Source organism: Tupaia chinensis, unplaced genomic scaffold (assembly GCF_000334495.1).
Source record: "Tupaia chinensis unplaced genomic scaffold, TupChi_1.0 Scaffold141538_1, whole genome shotgun sequence".
NCBI lineage: Eukaryota > Metazoa > Chordata > Mammalia > Scandentia > Tupaiidae > Tupaia > Tupaia belangeri.
The window spans coordinates 442,180-465,940 of record NW_006201399.1 but is presented as its reverse complement, the minus strand read 5'-3'; the positions used below and the strand labels follow the sequence as shown (position 1 = coordinate 465,940).

Genomic DNA, 23,761 nt, shown 5'->3' with positions numbered 1-23,761 from the left:
CAGTTCCCACCCACCCAATGGCAGGGCAGGGCAGAGGAGTAGGCATTTTCACTGTCAGCCTGCATGCCCTTCTCTGCCCCCACTACACCCTTGTCACATTGACTCATATGTGGGCTGGAAAATTATTATTATTATTATTATTATTGGGGGAAGAGGAGTTATTTTTTTACTTTCCAAAAGGTAAATATGCTAGCCAGAGAAAAACAGAGAGATTGGGAGGGAGAGGAAGAAAGCCCCCTCCGATGGGGTATTGTCATGCCATAATCCCTTCTCCTCCATTTCTCCATCCTGTTTGGATTTGGCGGTGTGGGGGGTGGGGGGGGAGACAGGCATTCAATTTGCCAAGGCTGGGATTCAAACCACATGGTCAGCCATGTGAGATCTGGCTCCACTAGACCGTGGAGCCAGTCCTTATTTATTTATTTTTTTCCTTAATTCTTTCATGAGAAAGAGAGAGGAAGAGAAGCATCTTCTACAGGGTCTCAGGCTGCAATATCTGCTCCCAGCATCCCTAGATGGACAGGGTCACGGGCACACGCACCTGGCACGTACAGGTTGACTGGGGATTCTAACGTGTCATCTTCCCTGTGCATTCAGCATCACTTGAGCAGCACGTTACTGCTGTGTCAAGCCAGCCCCGAATGTCCTCTACACGACTATGAAAAACTAATAGAAGGAAAGGAATCCAATGGGCAGGCACTGCGGAGACCATCAATCTCACTCGCCTCCTATTAAAGCCCCTTATGCCCTTCTCCTCCATTCTCCTCTCGGGATCTTGGGCACGCACGCACACGCGCCCGGCGTGAGTTTTAAGCCACCGGGTCCGGTACGCGAACCGCGGTCGATTACGTGGGAATCCAGCGACATAGCCATTACGCTAACTGCTGGTTCCCTCAGATTGTGTTTTATACACTATGTTCTCCTAAATCACAGGAGTTCTTGATATGAATCTCTTAAGTTCCATTTCAGGTCTTTGAAATAAAGCCTCTGAACTGGGTTCTAGGAATTTGCATTTGTGGTGTTCACCGGATGTTTTCTATGCATTCTAAAGTTTGAAACATATGCTTTGAAAATAAGCTACTGTGGGCCAGCTGGTGGTGTGGTGGTTAAGCCAGCTAAATCCCACATGGCTGACTGCATGATTTGAGTTCCAGACCCGGGAGGTTGGAACTCAGGGGAGAATAGAGGAGCAGGGATCTCGGTGTGGCTGTCTCTCCTGGGGGAGGGGGCTGATTTCTCCACCTCTCGTTCTCTGCCTCTCTCTGGGGTGTGCATGCACACTCTAGCAATTTTTAAAAAATGAAGTGGCCCCAACTGGTTGGGTTATGTGAGAGGAGGAGATCTGACAAGGAATGGACAGAGATCAGAGAGTGAAGTAGACGTCCCTCAGGAGGGAAGGAAAACGTGAAAGTGAAGGCTACCTTCTGTCTTTGAGTCACCACCAACTTTGCAGAGAGCTGTCTGTTGCCCTGCTGGGGAGTCAGGCAGGGGAGACTCATCATGTTACCATCAAAGAAACCAGGAGAACACAAGCCCCCACCAGGGACATTTTCAAAACAACCTAGTCGTATTGCTGGAAACAGGGACAAGTGCCCTGGCTGATGTGGGCTACTCCGCATGCCTGTGCCTGGACAGTCCCATTTCTAGTTCACACAAGATGCTCTGGACGCCACACTGAAACATGGGTGGGGGGAAACCAACTTGACCTTCATTGTTTTCCGTTTAAGAAGAAGCAAAATATACAGTAAAACAAGAGCCATAAGAAATCTTTTTTAAGGGGATGACGTTCTCTAGTAATCTGAGCTAATGACTAGAATGACTCGTGTCCAGAGAGTTCCAGGTAACCAGTTTCGTTATGCAATGAGGTCCAGGTTTGGCAGCATCCCAGGAGCTGCCAGAAGACTTTGAGAAAGTTTGCAGGGAGGGCAGACCAGGCACCGCTGTTTCTCTACCAGACTGAAGCAGGGACAGCGACCCAATGTACTAGGATCCCAGGTTACGTTTGAAGTTGATGTGGAAGTGTTTGATACTAACTCAGGTATTGTTCTTTACCCAAATGCAAAGGGTTCCAGAGCATACAATAAAGCTCACTCACAAAAGGCCTACTACCTTTTCTTGTTTTTAAGTTCATTTATTCCATGAATGAGAAAGAGAGAAAGGCCCTCTTAAGACAGTCTTCAACCAAGATCCACTTCCAGTCTCAACAAGTCGGGATCATGAGCATATGCACACACCCGGTGTACTCGGGAAGATATCCAGACACAAACCCAGAACCTTCTGATGTGGGTCATCATTATCGCTGCACCACCATCTGTTCCCTCCAGTTAACTTTGTATCTATAATTGAGTAAAGGGGCCTGCTGGGTGGTGCAACAGTAATTCAGTGCTCTGCAAGGTTGACGCACATGGGAGGGTCCCGTGTTTGCATCCTGGAACCTCCCTGAGCACGCTGGTTGTGCATGGGTGCCCATGATTCAGGCTGGGGGTAGGTCTTGGTATAAAGACCTGATTGGGGCCTTTTTCTGTGAAAAACAAATTGGGTCAGGAGGGTGAATACACGTCACGAATCCTTCTTGATTTCTCCCATAGAGCCATAGAATCATAAGGATGCTCACAATTTCATTAGCTCTGATTTAGCCTGCAGCAGTGCTGACTACCCACAGAAGTTTGTCTCAAGCCTGTGATCATTAGAGCTCTTCCTTCTGCCCAGGAACATCTTTTCAGAGCTAAATGGCCTTTCCCAGCCCAAAGACCATTGACTTGTACAGCCGTGGGTTGCCAAGGTAATCCAGGCCCCTGCGGGGAGTAAACAGAAGCCTGGACTTACTGTTGTCCCCCCATGGGTCCCCATTGCCATCTCCTCCCCAGTAACACAGTATCTGGTGCCATCTTGCCTATGGATCAGATGGGCTGAATTACTCACAATCCCTGCTCTCATAGCCACTCTGCGAGTCAGAGCCTTTCTAAACCAGGAATTTTAGAGTCTGCCAAAATATTTCCTTAATGTCAGACAGGATTTGGTGTATGTCCATAAGTCATCTGATCCTATTGACTTTAGCTAGAAATAATCAGATTTCCAATTTTATTTCATTAAAATCTAAGAATTAGTGAAGGCTGCCTTCCTCTTTGAGTCACCCACCAATTTTGCAGAGAGCTGTCAGGGAGATGTGAAGAGGTTAAGTTAACATCTCCATAGAAGCGCGCACACACACGCATACACAGCGTCATTAAACAGGTATATCTTTTGTCTTTTTAAGAGACAGTCGATGCCTTAGGAAAGTCTGTGCATCACATAATGTTTCCATTCTTGTCTCTGACCTACAGTAAGCCTATTGTTTCGTTCCACAGGTGTATTACAACACGGATGATGAACGAGAAGGGTAAGACATTTGTTTCTTTCATAGACACCCAAAATCAGTTCACATCAGTGGGCAGGAAGTGGGACCTCCCTGTCAGCACAGGACTCAGAGTTGAGGAAGCCTGGATTCTGGGGACTGTCCAAGAGAGGACTGAGGGAGTACCTTTCTCTTTCCAAGCTTCTCTTTTCCCCTTTTGCCTTCCATGACCTGCTTTTGAATAATCCACTCATTTTCCTACCTATCTCTTCCGTCCCATCCTTTCACCTATAATCCAGTTGCGGAAGCCTTCCTGACAGCTCCTTCTACCCATTGTTTGGGTCCAACACCAAATCCAAGTGAGCTTGAGAAAGACCCAAGGAGACAGCCTGCTCTACCACACCCCTCTTGAAACCTTCACTCTGGGAAGTGAGTCTGGCAAGTAGTGGTGAGGCTGGTTTGAATGGGACTTGGGAAGGCTGAGAAACTTCTCACTGTCCTCTCTGATTATAGATGAGAGGGGACACAAGCTTCCCAGTGCCTTCCATGTCGAGTCTCTACGTAACAGCAAGGGGAGATGTTCTCCATCTTTTCATACGAAGCACACCCACTTGAATGTGTGAATGTGTGCTTAGGCCTGTGAGGTGAGGGATGGGAACCCAAGTGGGAGCAATGGTGGATTTTGGAAAAAACAGACACACAAGCAGAGAAAAGTGGGGACTGGGCGGACCCAGCATCTCTGATGAAGATCACCACAGAGAAGTGGAAGGTGAAGCCAGGTGTTTTTTATCATCGATTGTAACTGTAGAGCGTCTTGTGGTTCTAAACAAGCCTACCCAGGCCTCCTCTGGCTGACACAGAGCTTCCTTTGATTTACGCCGCCATGCTGTGCAAGGAAAAGTGGATCATGTCGTTAGAGCTTTCGCTAGCCTTTCAACCTCAGCAAAAGGACCTTATCTCCTCCACTCGTCTTTAAAGGTCATTATTATGTTGCTCAGATCTGACTCCTCCCTACAAATGTGGTCCTTCAGATTTTTAGGGGTTACCAAATGTTCAAAGGGCCTGCTATCCATTAATCCTTTTACAGATTCAGAATTTTAGAGCCAAGAAGGAACCTGCAAGGTCATTTACCTGACCTTTTTTCATAGGCAAAGGTGACATCCATTCCCCATCCTTGACAGATGGTTGACCAGCTTCTATCTGAACTCCCAGGGATGGAGAGCTTGCTCTGGGCACACTAGTTCGTCACACCATTGGACAAGTCTGGCTCTTACAAAGTTATTGTGTCTATTGAGCTGATGTCTTCCTTCTTTTTATTTCTATTCAGTGGCTCTACTTTTGCTCATTGGCTAGGACTCATCCTTCGTCATCTGAACACCCCTTTCCTCCCTGCAACTGTTCTAAGGAGATTATAGTTTCTCTCAACAGCTTATTTTCTTCCAGGAAATATTGCTAAATCTGTTAAAAGTCTCCCAGTAATTGTGTCCCAGAGTAACTTGTTCTGAACCACATGAGTTGCAGATCCTACTGAGATAATTTTTTTCTTATAAACTAGAATGCTATTTTTCCTCTAACTGTCACCTAGAACGACCTTTTCCAAAATCTTCTTTATGTTCTTGGTTTGGTTTACACAGAATGTAACTAGAATCTCTAGTGTTTTGTTTTGTTTTCAAACAACAATTAAACTAAGGCGTCTCTATTCTTATGTAATTCATATATTTACTTGTAAGACATTTCATGTTGTGCAAAGTAGTGGAGCAGATCTTGCCGAGCTCATTCCTGGAGCAGAAGTTGGCTAACTGACCTGAGACTCAAATCCCACTCACCACCATTTCCCTGTAGTCGCCAACGAAGAATGGTTTTGCTATTTTCTAGCAGTTGAGAAAAATTCAAAAGAAGAGCAATATTGCATAATGTGAAAGTATCTGAAATCCAAGAGTCCATAAATCAAGTGCTAACTGGAGTACGGCCATGTTACTTCCTCTGTGTGTTGTCTGCAGCTACTTTGGTCTGTGATAGCAGAGTTGAGTACTTAAAACAGAGACCACATGGTCTACAAAACCAGAAACTTTACTGTCCAGCCTTTTACAGAAAGTGTCTGCTACTCTATTTCAAGGAATAGAGACCCTCAAAGGAGTCAAAGGATTTCCCCAGATGGTTGTGGGCAAAATCTTGTCTTGGACTTGATCTATAAAATCTTGAGTTCTAAATTTTCTAAGTACCTAATAAGGTTGTTCTTTTTATGTTGTCCAGTGGTTAGAATAAACAGAAATGTTTAGTATTCTCTATTTTTTTTGAGAGAGAGAGATTTGCTATAGGGCACGTGTGCTCACCAGAGAGAGCAGAGAGAGATGGAGAGACAGAAAGCAAGAAATCACCACCCGGGGGGATGGCCATGCCACCGTCCCTTCTTCTCCATTCTCCTCTCGGGATTTTGGGCACGCATGCACACGTGTCTGGCGTGAGTTTTAAGCTGCTAGGTCTGGAACTCGAACCACAGTCTACTATGTGGGAGTCCATGATGTAACCATTATGCCATCTATTGGTTTCAGTATTCTCAATGCTAATTAGTTATTCACATTAAAAAAAAAAATGTCAGAGAGTGTGTGCACTTGTCAGAGAAAGACAGCGAGAGGAAGAGAGAGAAAGTGCCCTCTGTGGAAGATGGTCATGCTGCAATCCCTTCTCCTCCAGCTGTCCCTCCTTTCAGGAGTTTGGGCATGCACACACACCTGCTATGTTTTTAAAAGCCACCAGGTCTGGGACTTACACTTGATCAGCCATGTGAGATCCAGCCACTTTATCCCCCAGGTCACAGACGCCTCTTATTCCCCTGTCTTATAAAGGACACTGGAACCACGAGAAACGTGTTGACCTGAGCCCAGGAAGCCCAAGTTCGGTCCTGGGCTGCTGCTCTCCTAAGTGATGCCCAGGCCAGCTGCTTGACTATGGGCTTCAGTTTCCTCAATTTTACGTGGAGGATTCTGTAAACGATGATTCCTGAGAGTCAGTCTAGTACTAACGGTCTATTGTTCTCCTGGGAGAATGTGGTACAATGAGTGAGAAGTGCCCGAGAGTGTGAGTGCTCCTTCATACGCGGGCTTCGGTGGTAAATCTGCCTCATCCCGACTGTCCTGTGCAATCCGACCACATTTGTACGGCCATTGACGTACTTGCAACTCCACGGGCTTGGCTTCCCTTTGCCTGTGGCAGCACCTAGTCCTGAGTCCTGAGGCCTGGTCTCTTACTCTTCCACGTGTTCTAGAGTTGGAGAACCATGGGCAGCCTGTGCACCTCAGTGTTAATACATGGTAGGTGTTGGCCACAGTTATACGTAAAAACCGTATTCACCTCCAGTGGATGCCTTGGCTGGGCACTGTACTAAGTGCTTTTTATATGTTACCTCATTGAATTCTCTCCAATTTCCCTTCATTTTTCTGGAGAGGTTTTTGCTGTAGGATGCGTGAGCTCACCAGAAAGACAGAAAGAGACAGAGACAGAAAGCGAGAAATCACCCCCCTCCCCCCCAAGGGAGATGGCCACACCACAGTCCCTTTTCCTCCATTCTCCTCTTGGGATCTTGGGCACCATGCACACGCGCCCAGCATGAATTTAAGCTCTTGGGTCCAGGACTCGAATCGCAGACTACATCGGAGTCCGGTGATGTAGCCATTATGCCATCTGCTGGTCCCTCCCATTACTTCTGTTTAGTAGTGAGGAAACTGAGGCTTCAATAGATTAGGAAACTTAGTCAAAGTCGCACACCTGGTAAGTGATAAAGCAGGACTTGATCCTGGGTCTAGCTCACTTACCTTTAGCCATCATGCCCAAGTGCCTAATCCTCATACTTCTTAAACTTTGGCCGCAAAGGAGGCATCAATAGGCCCGTATTAGAATAGCTTTCTGGCCTTGATAAAGGCACACCTTTGGTTCATCCTTCAGAGTGTGGGAAGCAGATTGGGACCAGCCCAGATGAGTGTACCAGGCAGACGGGATCAGTCTGAGGCCTCTGTATGCATTCGCCTTGCCCCAAGGAGGCTGGCCTCACTGGCATGTGCACAGCCTTCATCAGCACTGCTCCTGGCCAAGGCTTTTACATTAGAATGACAGCAACCCAGCGAGTGTTTCAGAGCCTCCCTCACCTTCCTCACACGGCAGTCAGGTTGGGGTAGAGCACATAACCAGAGCCCTCTCCTGGCAACTCCCAAATATGCGAGGTGCTGACTGCTCTCCGTTATCGGTGTTGTAGGTAGAGGAGGTGAGGGTAGGTACGCAGCTTTTGGACGACGCTTCTCAGCAACAGGTCTCTGGCTGCACATGAGAGTCATGTGGGAAGTTACAAATATTCATGTGTGGGTTCTGCTCCCTGAGGTTTTGATTTAGTTGGTGTGGGTACAATTTAGGCACAGTGACTTCTTAAAAGTCCCCAGGCGAGGGACCAGCAGTTAGCATAATGGCTATGTCGCTGGACTCCCAAGTAGTTGACCGCGGTTCGAGTCCCAGACCCGGTGGCTTAAACTCACACCAGGTGCATGTGCGTGCGTGCCCAAGATCCCGAGAGGAGAATGGAGGAGAAGGGATTGCGACGTGACCATCCCCCCGGGGGGTGATTTCTTGCTTTCTGTCTCTCTGTCTCTCTCTGTCTGTCCGGCGAGCACACATGCCCTATAACAAAAACCTCTCCAAAAAAAAAAAAAAAACAAAGTCCCCAGGCGAGGGACCAGTTAGTGGCATAATGGTTTAGGTAGCTGATTCCCACATGGCTGACTGCATGGTTCAAGTCCCAGACTCAGAGGCATGAAAATCACGCTGGGCATGTATACGTGCATGCCCAGGGTCCAAAGAGAATGGAGGAAGAGGGATTTCTGTGTGGCCTTCTGTTTGGAGAATGCTTTCTCAGTTTGTCTCTTCATCTCTCTGGTGAGTGCCTATGGCCTATAGCAATTTATTTTAAAGTTATATTAAAAATAGAAAAGTTACAGAAGCTCCCAGGTGAGTCTAATGTGCTGAGCCATGTTGAGGACCTCTGCCAAAGAGCCCGTCCGCCTTGAGTCAGATCTGGCTTTGATCTTACCACTTCTTAACTTTAACATTTTTCTTTAACTGTCTTAGTTTTTTTATTATAGGGCACATGTGCTTGCCAGAGAGAGACAGGGGAATGGCTATGCCACAACTCTCTCCAGTCTTGTCTAGGGATTTTGGGCACACACACATGTCCAGTGTGATTTTTCAAGTCACCAGGTCTGGGACTCAAATGGTATAGTTGGCCATGTGTGATCCACCACCTTAACCTCCATGCAGCCCACTAGCCCCCAAATAGCAATCTTGTGAAATCTCGGTTTCCTTGTCTAAAAGTAGTAGAATAATAATACCCATCTACTTACATTATTATAAGCATCGGTATTTAATATATCCCAACACAATTTAAAAAACATAGTTATCATTATTGTTAAGGTTGCTTTTTAGGCCTTGAGTAAATTATATTTAATTATGGAATGGGACAGGGGTGATGGAATTGAAAAAGAAAGAGCAAACCAAACCAAAAGAATTGTTTTTGTAGAGCATGAACTCTTTTTTTTTTTTTTTAATTTTTGGAGAGATTTTCGCTATAGGGCGCGTGCACTCGCCAGACAGACAGAGACATAGAGACAGAAAGCGAGAAATCACCCCCCAGGGGGTGGTGGTTACGGCACAATCCCTTCTCCTCCATTCTCTTCTCGGGATCTTGGGCACGCACGCACACATGCCCGGGGTGAGTTTTAAGCCACCAGGTCTGGGACGTGAACCGCGGTCGACTACGTGGGAGTCCAGCGACATAGCCATTACGCCAACTGCTGGTTCCCTAGAGCATGAACTCTTAACCTAGGATTCATGAATGGTTCTTATAGGAGGAGAGGGGAGGGCTTTAAATTTCCTGAAATAATATACAGGTTGAGATGCAGATATCATACTTGCTGAGAAACCCTCCTTCGTTATGTTTCTGGCTCTAGTCCCCATCTACATTTGGCCTCTGGTTTCCAGGAAACCCCTCTTGCCGTGACCCGTTTTCTGTGTTCCTCAGCCTGCAGCAGGTCCAGCAGCTCCTGCATCTGCTCTGTGTTTGGGGCCAGGCTCTTGGTGAGGTTGGGCATCCTTGTGCTTGGAGGACAATGGAAGCTGCCATTGCCATGGGATACCACTTGGGACCCACAGGAATCCTCAACAGGGATTTCTCTTCTCCCCTTGCCTCTCCTCAAAAGCACACCACTATGACCTGTGGAGGCCCCTCCTATAATCTCTTCAAAGGCAAAAGTCAAAAGAAGACAAATGTGGACAAGCCACTTCTTTATTTTTTTTTTTACAATTATTTTATGTATTTATTTTTTTAAATTTGACAGAGAGAAAGAAAGGGAAAGTAAAAAAGCAAGTCACCAGGTACAGAACTTGAACTGTCGTTGGCTATGTGAGAGTCCAGCAGCTTAACCACCACACTACCTGCCAGTCTCTTGGGCAAACCACTTCTGAGTTGGTTGCACATCAGCCCAGAGTCTACTCACTCATGGGAGAAGGGAGAAGTGACATTACTCATTAGACTGAGTGTCTCCAGCAGAGGGCCCTGCCTCTCTGCAGGAAAGAGGACTCATAGATGCTGCCCAGACCAAACTATGACTTTAGCACAGTGTTGCTGAGAAAGGGACACTTCTGCACGCTCCTCGTCTGTGAAAGAAAACATTTCCTTTAAATTCAGTGCCCTCTAGGGAAGTTAGAGATTAGTCACCAGTCAACAGTGAGTGCATTTAATCAACATAACGTTAACCTAAAAAGCCATCACCCTGTGTTCACGGCAGTCATTACAGGGTTAGACAGTAAAGTTCTTCCAGAATTCGGCACTATTTCTCTTAAAGCAGTGATTTTCCAGATAATCAACTGCTTTTCTTTGACAAGGTCCTTAAGGATGCCAAGCAAATGATGAAATGTAGGATTTTATGTGCTGTTTTATCACATACGTGATCATAAAGTGATTAAAAGGAGGGCAGTTTCCCAAGAAGATTAAAACATAAAGTAAAGCCTTGGGGCCGACTCAAATAGGTAAACTTTTATAGATGTGAGCAGAAGAGAATGTTGTACCGATACTTGCTTTCTTACTGTAATTAAATATACACTTAAAAAATGGCATCTTACATATTTTAGAAATAATCAGTCATAATTTATGAAAGTCTTATACATTTTTCATCATTCATCTTTGATGCCAGGTTTTTTCTTTCTCATCACTAATGCTACTTTTTACATGATCTTACCTTGTTTATTAGAGCAATTCCTCACTACGGTCGAAGTGGAGATACACCACTTTGTAAATCCGTATATGTAAAATTCCCAAAATTTCCTTGGAAATTTTATTCCCAAACACAAATACTGAGTCTCATAATATTAGAAAGAAAAGTGATTACATAAGTTATTGCTACAATGTCTCTGCCCATTTATTTAAAAAAAAAATTTTTTTTTTAAGATTTTTGCCATAGGATGGGTGTGCTCGCTAGAGAGCTATAGCAAGAAAGAGAGAGAGAGAAAGTGAGGAATCACTGCCTAGGGGGATGGCCATGCCACAATCCCTTCTCTTCCTGTTTCCTTTTGGGACTTTGGGCACTCATACGTGTCTGGAGTGGTTTTCCAGCCACTGGGTCCAAGACTCAAAATGTGGTTGGCCATGTGGGAGTCTAGCATCTTAACCATTATGCCACCGGCTGGACTCTTAAATTAAACGTTTAATTATGAGATCATTGTAGATTCATAGGCAGTTCTAAGAAGCCCCCTCCTTTTAATTGATACATTTTTATCTTTTACTTTTAGATATTGCGTTTAAAATTCGCCCAGTAATGTTTACCTTGGCATCAGATGTGCAAAGGAGATTTAAAAATATATGTGAGGAGGTGGAAGCCAATTTTATCACCCTCCAGAGTTACAGACTTTTACTAGTTTCTTACATTAGCACCATTTATTTTTGCTTATATCTTAAGCAAATTAAGAGATTTGCGATTTTACAAATTAAGAGATTTAAACCTAAGACTTAAAACTTTTATACACATAAGCTATCTTTACCCTTTCTGTTGCTCTTCATTTCTTTCTTTATTTCTCCTTAGCATTCTTTCCTATTGCCTGAGAACTCTTTAATATTTCTTATATTGTGGAACTTCTGACAAAGAATTCTGTTTGTGTGTGTGTGTGTGTGTGTTTAAGAGAGATTTTTGCTATAGGGAGCGTGAGCTCACCAGAAAGACAAAGAGAGACAAAGAGACAGAAAATGACAAATAATCCCCTCAAGGAGATGGCCATACTGCAATCCCCTCTTTTTCATTCTCCTCTCGGGATTTTGGGCACACATGCACATGCACCTGGTGTGAGTTTCAAGTCACTGGGTCTGAGACTCAAACCGTGGTTTACTATGTGGGAGTCCAGCGACATAACCATTAATGCCGTCTGGTGGTCCCACCCTCTGATTTTTGTTTCTTGTTTGTTTACAGGATATTTTTGCTAGATATAAAATTCTAGGTTGGCAGTTCTTTACTGTTTTATATCATTTTTGCTGAGAAGTCTATTGCACTTGAGCGTTTAAGTGCAGTAATAGTGACTAAATCTATGTGTAGTGGCCACTTTGTTTTAAAAAAATGATGCCATTAGGTGAATTCTATAAACTCCCCAAACATTGATTAAAATCATTTTGGGTGACTTCCTCGAAGAGTAATCTGTTGAAGATAAAGGAATTCAGTTGCTACTCTATAATGTGCAGAGTCCATCTGTGAGGACGTGAATGTAAGAAGACCTCTTTTCTGAGGCTAACAGAGTGGAGGGACCTCCATGTACTTAGGGCATTCTCGGCCCTTAGTATGCACTGGCCATAGCAGAGTCCTGAAATAGACAAACCATGTTTGCATGGTGCCTGCAACCCCCTTTCGCACTTATTTATTTATTTCTGGCACTTCCTCCCCGAGCACCCAAAGCCCAGGGCTGTTCAGCCTTGCAGGCAGGATGCAGCATCGCCTTTCTGAGGTGTGGCTGGAGACGCATGCGTCAGACCTAACATCGGCCCGATGCGTTTCTGATGAAACTTAACAACACATTGCTTATACCACGGGGGCTTGGTTTCCCTGAGCCTGACTCTGAAAGGCATGAGCTGATAGGGATATAGAGCCATTCTACGTAGCAACTGCGCTGTGCCAGTGGATGGAGACTGGTGTTAGAGAAAGCACCTTTTCCTCATTCTCCAGTTCTTTCGTGCTTTAATGCAATGTAATTGAATTAGGCATCGGGATACCTGAAATTTGTGCTCTGTTCAGCAGTCAAATGGGACAGTTTTATCTGTCCTTGTATTCTTGTCTTGCTTTGAAAATAAAAGAAACAGTTGAATTCAAGCCACACAAACTTATTAACTCCCACTGAGTGTAATAGATCTGAAAGTGTGAAAAGGCATTTTTGAACTCCCGAGAGACATGGGCTTTATCCAAGATGTTATTTTAATGGTAAAGTTGGACATGGCTCAGAATGGAGTGCTATCAAAAGTCAACAGAACTGGAAAATTATAAATAAATCTTGCTTGGTCAAAAAAAAGCAATTCACTAACTTAAAAACCCTTACACAGCGTGAGAGTGCCTGGTGACATTTCAGACTATTTACTCGTTATTAACCTATTGGCCACTGACTACTGTGGGCTTGGATTTTTTGAATCTTCTAGTCTTGAAGCTATCTATGATCACGCCAGTCCCCAGACATGACAGAGTAACATGACCTGCTTCTATGACAAGATAGTGAGGGGCAGGCAAAGGAACAGTGCCCTAAGAAGTTACTATCATCTTCCACTGGAACTTCACTTTTAGATTTTCCCTCTAATTGTTTTCATAAGTTGACTTACTAGGGAATAAAATAAGAGAATGCCTATTCTTTTTTTTTAAGAATTATTTTATTCAACCTTATTTATTTATTTATTTATTTATTTTAATTTGACCAGTGAGGGACAGAGTGAGAGAGGGAAAGTGAGAAAGCAAGCCACTGGGTCCGGGACTTGAACTGCTGTTAGCCATGTGGGAGTCCAGCATCCGTAGTCACCACACCACCTGCCAGCCCCGAGAATGCCTATTCTTAATGCCATTTCTTGTACCCTTACTCATCATCACCTCGGATTTATTGAGTAACTTTATCATGAGGTTGCTGCCTCAAAAGCAGCTTGTCCAAGCACAGGCTTCGCCTCTATTAGGCGCATTAATGAGAGAAGGCTGAGATTGGTTCTTGCCCTGTCTGGCTTTGAGGGTGCTTAGGAGATCTAAGTGATCAAGGAAACAAAATGGACTTTGTATTACCTGGAAGGACTTTGGTTGCTAGATGTGCTTTTTAGACCAACTAGAGTATGAGAAGATAAATTAAAGCATTATTGATCTAGCAATGTAAACTAGTAGAAGTAACAGGAATATTTTCAGACTGTCTTCAGTTCTTCCCATCACTTGACTTGGGAATTGATAGATTACTCCATAATGATGACAATGTCAGCGGGGACTTGCAGGGCTTTGCATTACCTTGTGAAGCTGGGAATTGATTGAATGTCTGCCTTCCATGCCGGGAGCTCTGCTAACACTGGTCCTTAAGTTGGATCAAAGTGGTACTTCGGACTATTCGCTCTCTGATCGTAAACGGAAACTCTAGCCTCTTTCACACTGAGTCTTACTCATCTCCGTAACTCTCTTCCTCAGTCCTCTCCAACTTGTTTTCATCATCAGCTTCTTCACTTAACACTTCAGTGGTGCCTGCAGGTACAGGGAACCGTGTGAGTGCTTTCTTTATGGGAATCCATCGGATTCTCTCACAGCCTCCTTAAAGATGAGGAGACTGAAGCCCAGCGAGGCGTAGAAACTCGCCTAAGCTCCTGTGGCTAGTAAACTGTCAGGCAGGAATTTAAACCAAGGTGGTCTGGGCCCAGAGTTCCTGTCTTTACGCCTGGGCTATATTGCATTGTCTAGCATGGCCTGTGCTTGGTCCCAGGAATCCCCAAAAAGAATAAAAACTTCTCCGAACTGCACCTACTCCTTCAGGACTGGAAGAACAATCTAATTTCATTGGAACATTTTCTTGGCATCAGTGGCTTCTGTTCCTCCATATCTGTTCCTCTCTAATCGTCCTTCCTTTCCTTCGACTGCCCTGGATGAACCAGGACTAGGAAGAAGTGCCAAACCATTAGAACTGGCCAATTTGGGGGCATGCAGCCCCTCAGTGTCCCGGGCTCCTAGGAAGGGGGCTTGGAACCCCCTCCTGGGGAAAAGGAAAGTTTGGGTTTCTTAAGGAAACCTGCAGTCTCATCTGCTCCACCAGATGGAAGTGGGAAGCAGGAAATCTGGACGGCCTGTCTGTAAGAGGGGCCAGGACACCCCTCAGTTGGCAGGAGGGAAGGGGAGGGTGGGGGAGTGTGTCCCAGAGACCCAGCAGACATCACTTATCCTCCTCCACCCCCAGCCCTGATCTTCTGAGCAGCAAGAGGGGCTAGGTGAGGGGTGGAGCGGGAAACCCCAGAAATCTCACCCTGTGGGCCCATATTCGGCTATGGGGAGTATGCCTTAGGTCTGTACCCTAAAGATAAGGTGTGGGTCTTCTGCCACAGATGGGAATGATTTGGGTCCTGCGAGGGCGAGGAGAAGGTGGACCTAGTTGTGGGGAGCCGGGCAGGGACTGGCACGTGAACTTGTGTTTTGACACCCGCCTGCCCTAACGGCTCCTGCTCATCTTTCCTCTCAGCAGTGTCCTCGTTAAACGGATGTTCAGGCCCATGGAAGAGGAATTTGGTCCAGCACCTTCGAAGCAGATGAAAGAAGAAGGGATGAAGCGAGGTATCTCTTGAGTCAGGCTTGCACTGGCTTTGTGTGTGTGTCCCCAGCCCCCCGGTCCCCCAGTGTGGGGATGGGGGACGTTCCACCCAGGCCGCTGTGCCTCGCCTAGCGGTTCTGTATTCAGACAGGACATTCCCAGCCTCCTCCTTTGCTTTAAACTCTGTCCTTTCAAGCCTCTGAAGCAAATATTTGTTCTTCCTGGGCGCTGGTTCTTTCCTTTGCATTGGGAGCATTGCAGGGAACGTACAGACTCATCCAGAAATGAGCTGCCAGGTTAAAAAGAAACTCTTGCTGTGCGTGGTGATCACACTCCATGAGAATCAATAGGTGCAAGTGGTCCCTGTCACACAAGTAAGGGAACCTTCATTTTCCGTGGCGTCGCGACCCCTCGCTTTCTCTCAGTCAAAGATCTCATCCCACTGCACCAAGAGGGTAGAAACAAAGCTCGGTGTGCCAGTGACCTGCCCGGTGCCTCTGTCCTTCCCAGAGTAAGAGGACAGCCTGGGGAGTGGCCGTTTCCCATCTCCTGCTGCAGCCGACACTGAGGCTCCCAGGGACGCGAGACTCACACAGCTCTGTGCTGGTAGTGACCCGCCTCGCTGTGTCAAATATGCCCATCGTCCGCACAGGCTGGAGTCGGGGGTTACTACAGCATTTTTTCCCTATGTATTACAAAGGGTTTTGCATAATGATCAAGAGCACGCCCTCTGTGGCCTGCCCCAGCACTTAGGCCTCTCTGCCCCTGGAGAGGTTCTCCACCCTTCTGCCCACCCAGAGCTGACATCTGTAAACCGGGCAGGATGGGATGGAGCCGGATGGTGGCGCAGCTGCTGCGCGGTGCTCTGTGAGGCCGACCCCCAAGGCGGGTGCCAGGGGTGTGTTCAGAGGCCTCCCTAAACACGCTGAGCCTGCCCGTGCTGTGATCTGGGGCCGAATCGCAGTGTCGAGACTATCGGGTGCTGTCTTTCTCTGTATCTTTCACTTGTGAAAGAAAGAAGGGAAGCTTTTTAAAAAAATGCAATGAGGAGACTATCCACCCCACAGGGTCGCCATGAGGACTGACGCGTTAATAGGAGGAAGATGCTTGACTCATGCCTAGTCTGTGCTGAGCGCTCGCTGTTCACTATTGAAACTGTTCACTGTAATTAGGTCTGTACCTAGCTGAGCTCATTTATCATCGTCGTGAATAAGTCATTAGCGTTTCAGAATGGAAAGAGGGTTAATGCATGAATGTTACATTAGCGACGTATAAACCGCTAAAAGGTGGATTGACTTCACAGGCGCGCCACCAGCTGTTCGCATCCGTCCTCGCCTCCATTCCTGGAGGCCTTTTCTACCGTGTCCTTCAGGGTTAGGGCAGAGTTACCACGGACATCGAGCCTCACACGGACATCGAGCCTCACACGGCCAAAGTAGCTGCGATTCTCACATACTTAGCGCCAGGTGGCTTGTCCGCACGTCTCCGCTTTACAGATGATTTTAAGATTGTGACGTCAACCCCAGAATTTTACCATTAGAGATGGTAATGGGCCATGATTAAAATAAAGGGATAGCTTCGCAACAGCTGAGTCCCAGAGACTCACAAGGGCACTGCCACCTACCAGGAAGCGAGAGAACCTCCTCCTGAGAGGCCTGTTCTAGGATGAGGAGAGCAGAGGCTCCGAGCCCCTTGTTGGGAGCTGGCGCTCAGCTGGCCTTTGGTAAGCACAGAGCATCAGGGTCAGCGGCGGTCCTTTTTGTTTATTTGTCGTAAGTCCCCAAGAGAGAATAATCACAATGGCCACCCTTCTGTTGCTCTTGGTGGTTTTGCCTTTGCAGCCACTTGTCAGGGCGGCTCTGTTGGGGTGGCGTGGGGACTGCCCCGTGGGCTGTCTGCCCTTGGCTGCACAATGCCCAGGATGCGCGATGGCTGTCCTTGCTGCTGTTGGCAGTGATTGCGACGGTCCCTCCGCCAGACAGAGCTCATGGAAGCTGACCCCCGGGGCAAGCTGTAGGGGAGCCCTGTGAGCCCAGCACGCCTGAGTGTGGCTGTCAGCAAGCCCGACTGGAGAACGGAGGGACTGGGTGCTGCCTGTGTGGAGCTCCTGCCACTGCCAGTGCCATCAGTGTCACACGGTGTCCCTTTAACACTTTCCAGCCACCCCTGAAGCAAGAGTGGGGGCCATAGCATTTCCAAGACAGTGATTTTAGAAGACAGTCAGTGGGAGCAGCATTCATTTGAAAAGGATATGGTGGAGGATATCCTTAGGGTCAGCCTACTGGAAATTACCTTTTGTCGCTGTTGAGGGCTGCAGGAATACAGAATGTTACCTGGAAGAGCCGCCAGGGATATTTCCCCCGACTTTAATTTTCCTTATCTGGAAAACTGAGATCCTATGTGCTAATTCTTTTTTTTTTTTTTTTTAAGTGCTGCTATTTGCTAATTTTTTTTTTTTTTTTCTGTAAGTGCTGTGGGCCATGTGCCCTCATGGAGAGAGACAGAGACAGAGGGGATGTGAGAAAATTCCCCAGAGGGGTTGGCCATACCAAAACCCCTTCTCCATTCTTCTTTCAGAATTTTCTGCTCTCACGTGCATGTGCCCGGCATGTTTTTCGGGCCGTGAGGTCCAGGACTTGGACCTAATTTTTTTTTTTTTTTTCTGTAAGTGCTGTGGGCCATGTGCCCTCATGGAGAGAGACAGAGACAGAGGGGATGTGAGAAAATTCCCCAGAGGGGTTGGCCATACCAAAACCCCTTCTCCATTCTTCTTTCAGAATTTTCTGCTCTCACGTGCATGTGCCCGGCATGTTTTTCGGGCCGTGAGGTCCAGGACTTGGACTGCATAGTCTGCCGTGGGGGATCTAGCTGCCTCAGCCACCACACCGTTGGTGGGCTCCTGGCCTTCTCACTTTTCTTCCTTGTATCACTAGCATTGAGTCCTCTGTTAGGCCACCCTTGGCTGAAATGGCGGCTGCAAAATAGCCCTTTCAAAGAACTACATTTGCAATGTGCCCATTCAATCTGTGTATTTAATTGATACTTAATTTTCATATTTAGTAAAGAGAAAAACGTGCAAAATTTATGTTTTTTCTTTCTCGTTCTTTTTCTGTTCCTGTTTTTGTTTTTGGCCTACTCCGGCTGGACAGCCACTGGCTACAAAAAAGAAAAACAGGCAGAACTCATGTGCACCGTGTAGACTTGGCCTTTGCCAAAGCAGCAGCTTTAATGATGTCCTTTGGGATTAGGGTGGGGAACAGCAGGGGTGGGAGTTGTGTTCGAGCCGATTTCATTTTCTAGCACAAACTTTGTTCTTCTGGTGGATGGTGGCTATAGCTCAAGTGGTATCCGACTGTGTTGGGATCAGGGAACCACCATTTAAAAAAAAAATCTCTGCCTTCTTATGTATACTAATCATTGCTGCTCCCTATGGCACACATACGGTCTTTCAAAGTACACGTGCAGTACCTGGCAGCCAAATCAAGGGTATTGCTGTGCACATCAATTTCAATAGTGAACTTACATTCTCGCGTCTTCCCTTTGCCCTTCCCAGACCTGTGATGCGTCTTTTTGGTGCAGGTGCATGAGGTTTCAGGCTTGACATGCTCCCCTCCTCCCGAAGGAAGAATAAGACCTCACAGCGCTGAGAGGAGGGAGCCAGAAAGGGCAGTCCGCTCTCCGGGCCGAGGGCTGCACCTGAGTTTGTTCTGGGAGCTGAGCTGCAGTGCGGCTGCTGCAGGGAGGGGCCCAGGCAGCATAGGAGCAGGCAGGGGTGCAGCCGCTCTGATGTGGCTTGACTGGGGGCGTGGAAACCGGGGAAGCCACAGCCTCAAAGCTGAGCCACTGTCTCTAATGATCACCTGGGGTTCCTGCCATCTCTCATGGCTTCTGACACGCAGAGAGCTGCTTTACAGAGAAATGAATAGAAACGCCACTTTGTGCTTCCACGAGGGCACTAGGACCACGGTTGCTCCATGCCAGCCTCCCCTGGTTGAGGACTGGGTGCCCGCTGAATGCCAGGACTGTGCCGGATTTCTTCACGTGCCCTCACAGCCACCCTCCCAGGCAGCTCTTCCTGTCCCTGCTTCAAGGAGATCCAGGCTTGGAGAGGTTGGAAAGTCAGGACCCCTGCAGGGGCTGCACTGGCTCAAGCCAAGACCCTCCCTCACCTCTGCCGGTGCCACCTCCCTCCTGGGCTGGGCGCACGCTGGGTGTCCGCCTGGCACGTGCTCTCTCTGCTGCCTCTTTCTGCCTGCCCCTCCCACCCCTCAGTTGCCTGCAGCCATGCTCATATGACCCCCCTACAACTCAGATAGCTCCTTCAAGGTAACCTTCCCAGGGTCCCCCACCCCCACCAGGCAGGGTTAGGCCATAGTTAGCCACTTCTCAGGCCTTTCGCTTGGCACCTCTGGGAGCGCTGGGCGTAGCCGTCAGCTTGCTGAGGAACGCCTGCCTCCGAGTGGACCCCGAACTCCTTAAGGGCAGGCACTGAGACTACCTCACTGGCATCCACAGCCCAGGTGCCCGGTGGGTACTCAGTAATACTTGTCACATGAATGAACTCATCCATAGAGGGAAGAGGTCACACAGAGATGTCACCAAGAGGTCACGCATCCTCCCCGTGAAACGCACACGGGGATCTACGTGTCAGAGCCTCTCACGGCCCGTGGTGCTACTCGGTTGCTGCGTTTCCCTGTCACCTCTCTCCTTAACTGCACCTGCCACAGGTTGTCTACATAGGTGCGTCAGTCACCAGTCAGGGGTCACCTGGGCCAGGTTAGAGGCTCGCCAAGTGATGCTGCTGGCCTGCGACACCTGTGTGACTAGGAGCTGCCCCTGGGTGGCCCCCAGTCACGCGGCCCTCTTCCCGCCGTTCCCTTGCAGTGCTCCTGTACGTGAGGAAGGAGACCGACGACGTGTTCGACGCCCTCATGCTGAAGTCTCCCACGGTGAAGGGGCTCATGGAAGCGGTAAGCCAGGGACCCCTTCCAGCCTCCAGGAAACCCGCCTGTGTTCGCCTGAGTGGGAACCCATTTATTAAAAGCCACCAAGATGGCCCCCGAATGAGCTTTATAAAGAAAAAAGAAAAGCCGAGCTGTGTGGAGACATTGATCCCCAGACGGCCGGGGCTGATTAGCATCTTAAGGAGAGAGAGACCTTGGAAACCTGCCAGTTCCCTGTCAGGTGAAGGCTAATCTCAGAGATGCTAGGACGAAGGTTCCCGAGTTTTCATTAGTCTCTGCATGAAACCAAATCAGAATGTTTAACTTCCAAATATATGCGGAAGAAAGCCCAGTTAAGAAGTGTCGTACTAACTGTGACAGCGTCATTCAAAATAGAAATACAACCTCTTAGTCAAGGAAAAGAATCTGTTGTAGAATTATAGTGATTCGAGGTACGATCCTTCCCTCCCCACCCCCGTCTAGTCTAGCATTACCCCCTGGGTTTTTCAGGAAAAGTTACTAGGCCATCGGGAAGTCGTGACATTTTAGTCGACCTAATATTTTACTGATATTCATTCATTATCCGCTTGAATATGACTCGAATATCACTTGCCTTTTAGTATGATTTCCAACTCCACCCACACCGTTATTGCTTCCCCGTATGACCAAGTTGTAGAAGATCTCGATTTTTTTAGTGATGGAGACATCAGGGCCGCCAGGGACACAGTCCAAATTGTTGGTTGATTTGGAAGACTGCTACACTGGAACTGCATCGTGGGTTGTGGGGTCAAAAGTTAAAATGTAGGCTGGTTCCTGTGAGTGGGGTTATATGTTACAGGGTGATTTCTTTCTTTCATTTAACAAATTTGTCTTTGAGGTTGATCCATGTTGTAGCATAGATCAATATTTTATTCTTTTTTACAGCCGAGTAATATTTCACTGTTTGGATAGAGCACATTCTGGTTTTCATTTATCAGCTGATGTGCATTAGATTCTTTTCCCACTTTTTGGCCACTATGGGTAGCGCTACTGTTGAGTGGACAAGTTTTTGTTCGACCATCGGTCTCCTGGGTATATGAAAGGACTTCGGCAAATTCACAGCGAAGTGGAATTAAAGTACAGGTTTATTTGGGCACACACGTTTTTGAAATCCATGCATAGTTTTTCATAATACACCCTTTCCTTGAACGTGTTGAAGAATCCTTTGTATCCCAAAGAGGAGAATCGCCAAGTCAGACACAAAAGGTTGCATATGATGTCGTTCAATTTACCGATGTCTCGATTAGGCAAGCTCACAGAGACAGGAGAGTGGTTGTCTGGAGCAGGGGCAGGATGTGGAATGACTGCTTCATGGATGCCCTTGGAGTGATGAAAACGTTCCAGAATTTAATAGAGGTGATGGTCATACAATATTTTGAGTGTATCAAAAATACCACTGAATTAGACCCTTGAACATGGTTAAATGGTGAATTGCGTGTCTATATACATATATATAATATAAATATTCGTTGTTTATTAGAAATTCTGTTTTAAATGGATCAGAATATCTCTGGGGTCACATTGTTAACAAGACTCAGGTAATTTTGAATAGGTCAGGAAGGACCATTCTCTAAGAAACGCTTATGCGGGGCAGCTTGGTTATCTTTTCTTTTCTCTTGGGTCATTGGAAAAGTCATTACATATTGCTATGCGGTCCAATACATGACTTGATTAAAATGGAGTTTGTGGTTACTGAATCTACATTACATAAAGGAAAAACAAAAACAAATTAATTTCACAAAAGATATGGTCTATATCTCCTCAGATGGACCAAGATTTTTAAAATGACCGTGGGGCCAGCCCCGTAGCACAGTGGTTGAGTGTCCTGGATTAGGAGTCAGCTCCCACATGGCCAACTGCAGTTCAAGTCCTAGCCCTGCTAGCTTGAAGGACACTCTGGGCCTATGTGCCTGCTTGCCCGAACCCTGATGGGAAGGAGGAATGGAGGAAAGGAAACTGCAGGATGACCAGGCCCCTTTGGGGGTACGTTCTCTTTTTCTCACACACTCTCTCTCCTTCTTTCTGGTGAGTGCATGTGCTCTTCAGCAATTAAAAAAAATGTTAAGTCCCTAAAACTACCAAAAGAAAGAGTAATGACTAAAGCCCATGAGATTCCCACACCTCCCTGGGCATCTTTGGACAGTTTCATACCAGTCTGGCCATTACGACAATATTCCTGAACCTGACTGACTTAGGACAGTGGAGAACAAGAAAATTACCGAAGCGGTTGTTGCAAATGTGTGTTCTCAGACTTCAGTCCTGGAGATTCTGATTCTGTTGAACTTGCGGTGGAGTGGGTGGGAAGGTAAGCGTGGGGGACAAGCAGCTCTGGTTTTAACGAGCTCCTTAGGGTATTCTGAGAGAGCGAGGTGTGAGGACCTCTGACAGGAGCCCATTCTAAACTGATTTGTTATACTAGAATCCTGTCATTTTCCTCGGGGATTGTTCTTTCCCTTCCGTGACACCTGGCCAGTTCTGCGAGTGTTCTGCAGATGGGTCTCGCTGCGCCACTGTGGACTAAATGTCTCCTCCACTCCCACCCCAGCGGCCCCTCAGCCATCCTGCCTGCACTGCCCCATGGCGGCTGGTGGCACATAATCTCTTTTAGGGATGGTCTTGTTTCCGTTAGCCGGGGAGCTGGGGGAGAGAGACGGGTAGTGCCCCGTAGCCACTGTGGGGCCAGGTTCCCCAGAGCTATTCTGGTTTCCTCTTCCTTGAGTGTGGGAGGAAGAAGCCCCAGTACAGGCCGTCTCCTTGCTTCCCCAGTTTGCCATGGGAAAGCAGGGACGAGAAACTGTGTCAGGATCCTCAGGTGACGCGGCCGCTCTGCTCTACAAAGGGACACCGCAGCTCCTGTTTGCAGAGGTGGCCTTTAAGGACAGCAGGCTCTGTTCAAGTGAGACTTGAGCACACCGTGAAGTGAGACGGTAGAATTTGAAGAACACTGGGTCTGACTCCCTGCAGTTGTACCCTAAGTTTATTTGGGTATGGGTTCTCTGGCGACTAGGACCTCACTAGGGTATGATGTTTGCTCATACTGATACTCACCGGTGCACACTTACATATTATTATACACACAGTGAATATATCAAATAAGTACATAGGGTAGAATATATTATATTTCCAGGGACCAGCAGTTAGCGTAATGGCTATGTTGCTGGATCTCCATGTAGTCGACCACAGTTCGAGTCCCAGACCCGGTGGCTTAAACACACCGGGTGCGTGTGTGTGTGTGCCCAAGATCTCGAAGTGGAAAATGGAAAAGGGATTACAGCGTGGCCATCCCCTCGGGGGTGATTTCTTGCTTTCTGTCTCTCTGTCTCTCTCTCTCTGTCTGGTGAGCACATGCACCCTATAGAAAAAAACTTCTCAAAAAAAAAAAAGAGGATATATCATATTCCCACATGTATATATTTATATTGGTATTTATATACATATATTGATAATATACAAGTATCTTCAAAAGTTCATGGGTCTATTTTTTTTCATGATATTATTATTATTATTATTTTAATTAGCTATAGGGCACAAGCACTCACGAGAGAGAGAAAGAAAGAGAGAAAGTGAGAAAGCAATCTGCCAGGTCTGGGACTCAAACTGTGGTCAGCCATGTGGGAGTCCAGCT

At 47.0% G+C, this 23,761-nt stretch overlaps 1 protein-coding gene across 4 annotated transcripts in view; it reads left to right on the top strand.

The window, feature by feature from the left end:
* The window catches only part of GRHL2 (grainyhead like transcription factor 2), a 174,686-nt gene that overhangs the window by 137,279 nt on the left and 13,646 nt on the right, over positions 1 to 23,761 (top strand). For 3 of the 4 annotated variants that reach the window (XM_027766238.1, XM_027766239.1, XM_027766236.1), the window contains exons 12-14: positions 3,348 to 3,379; positions 15,086 to 15,177; positions 20,039 to 20,124. In XM_027766238.1, the coding sequence (XP_027622039.1) occupies positions 3,348 to 3,379; positions 15,086 to 15,177; positions 20,039 to 20,124 (210 nt within the window). The remainder of the gene's footprint in view (positions 1 to 3,347; positions 3,380 to 15,085; positions 15,178 to 20,038; positions 20,125 to 23,761) is intronic. The other variant, XM_027766237.1, reaches the window with a different exon arrangement.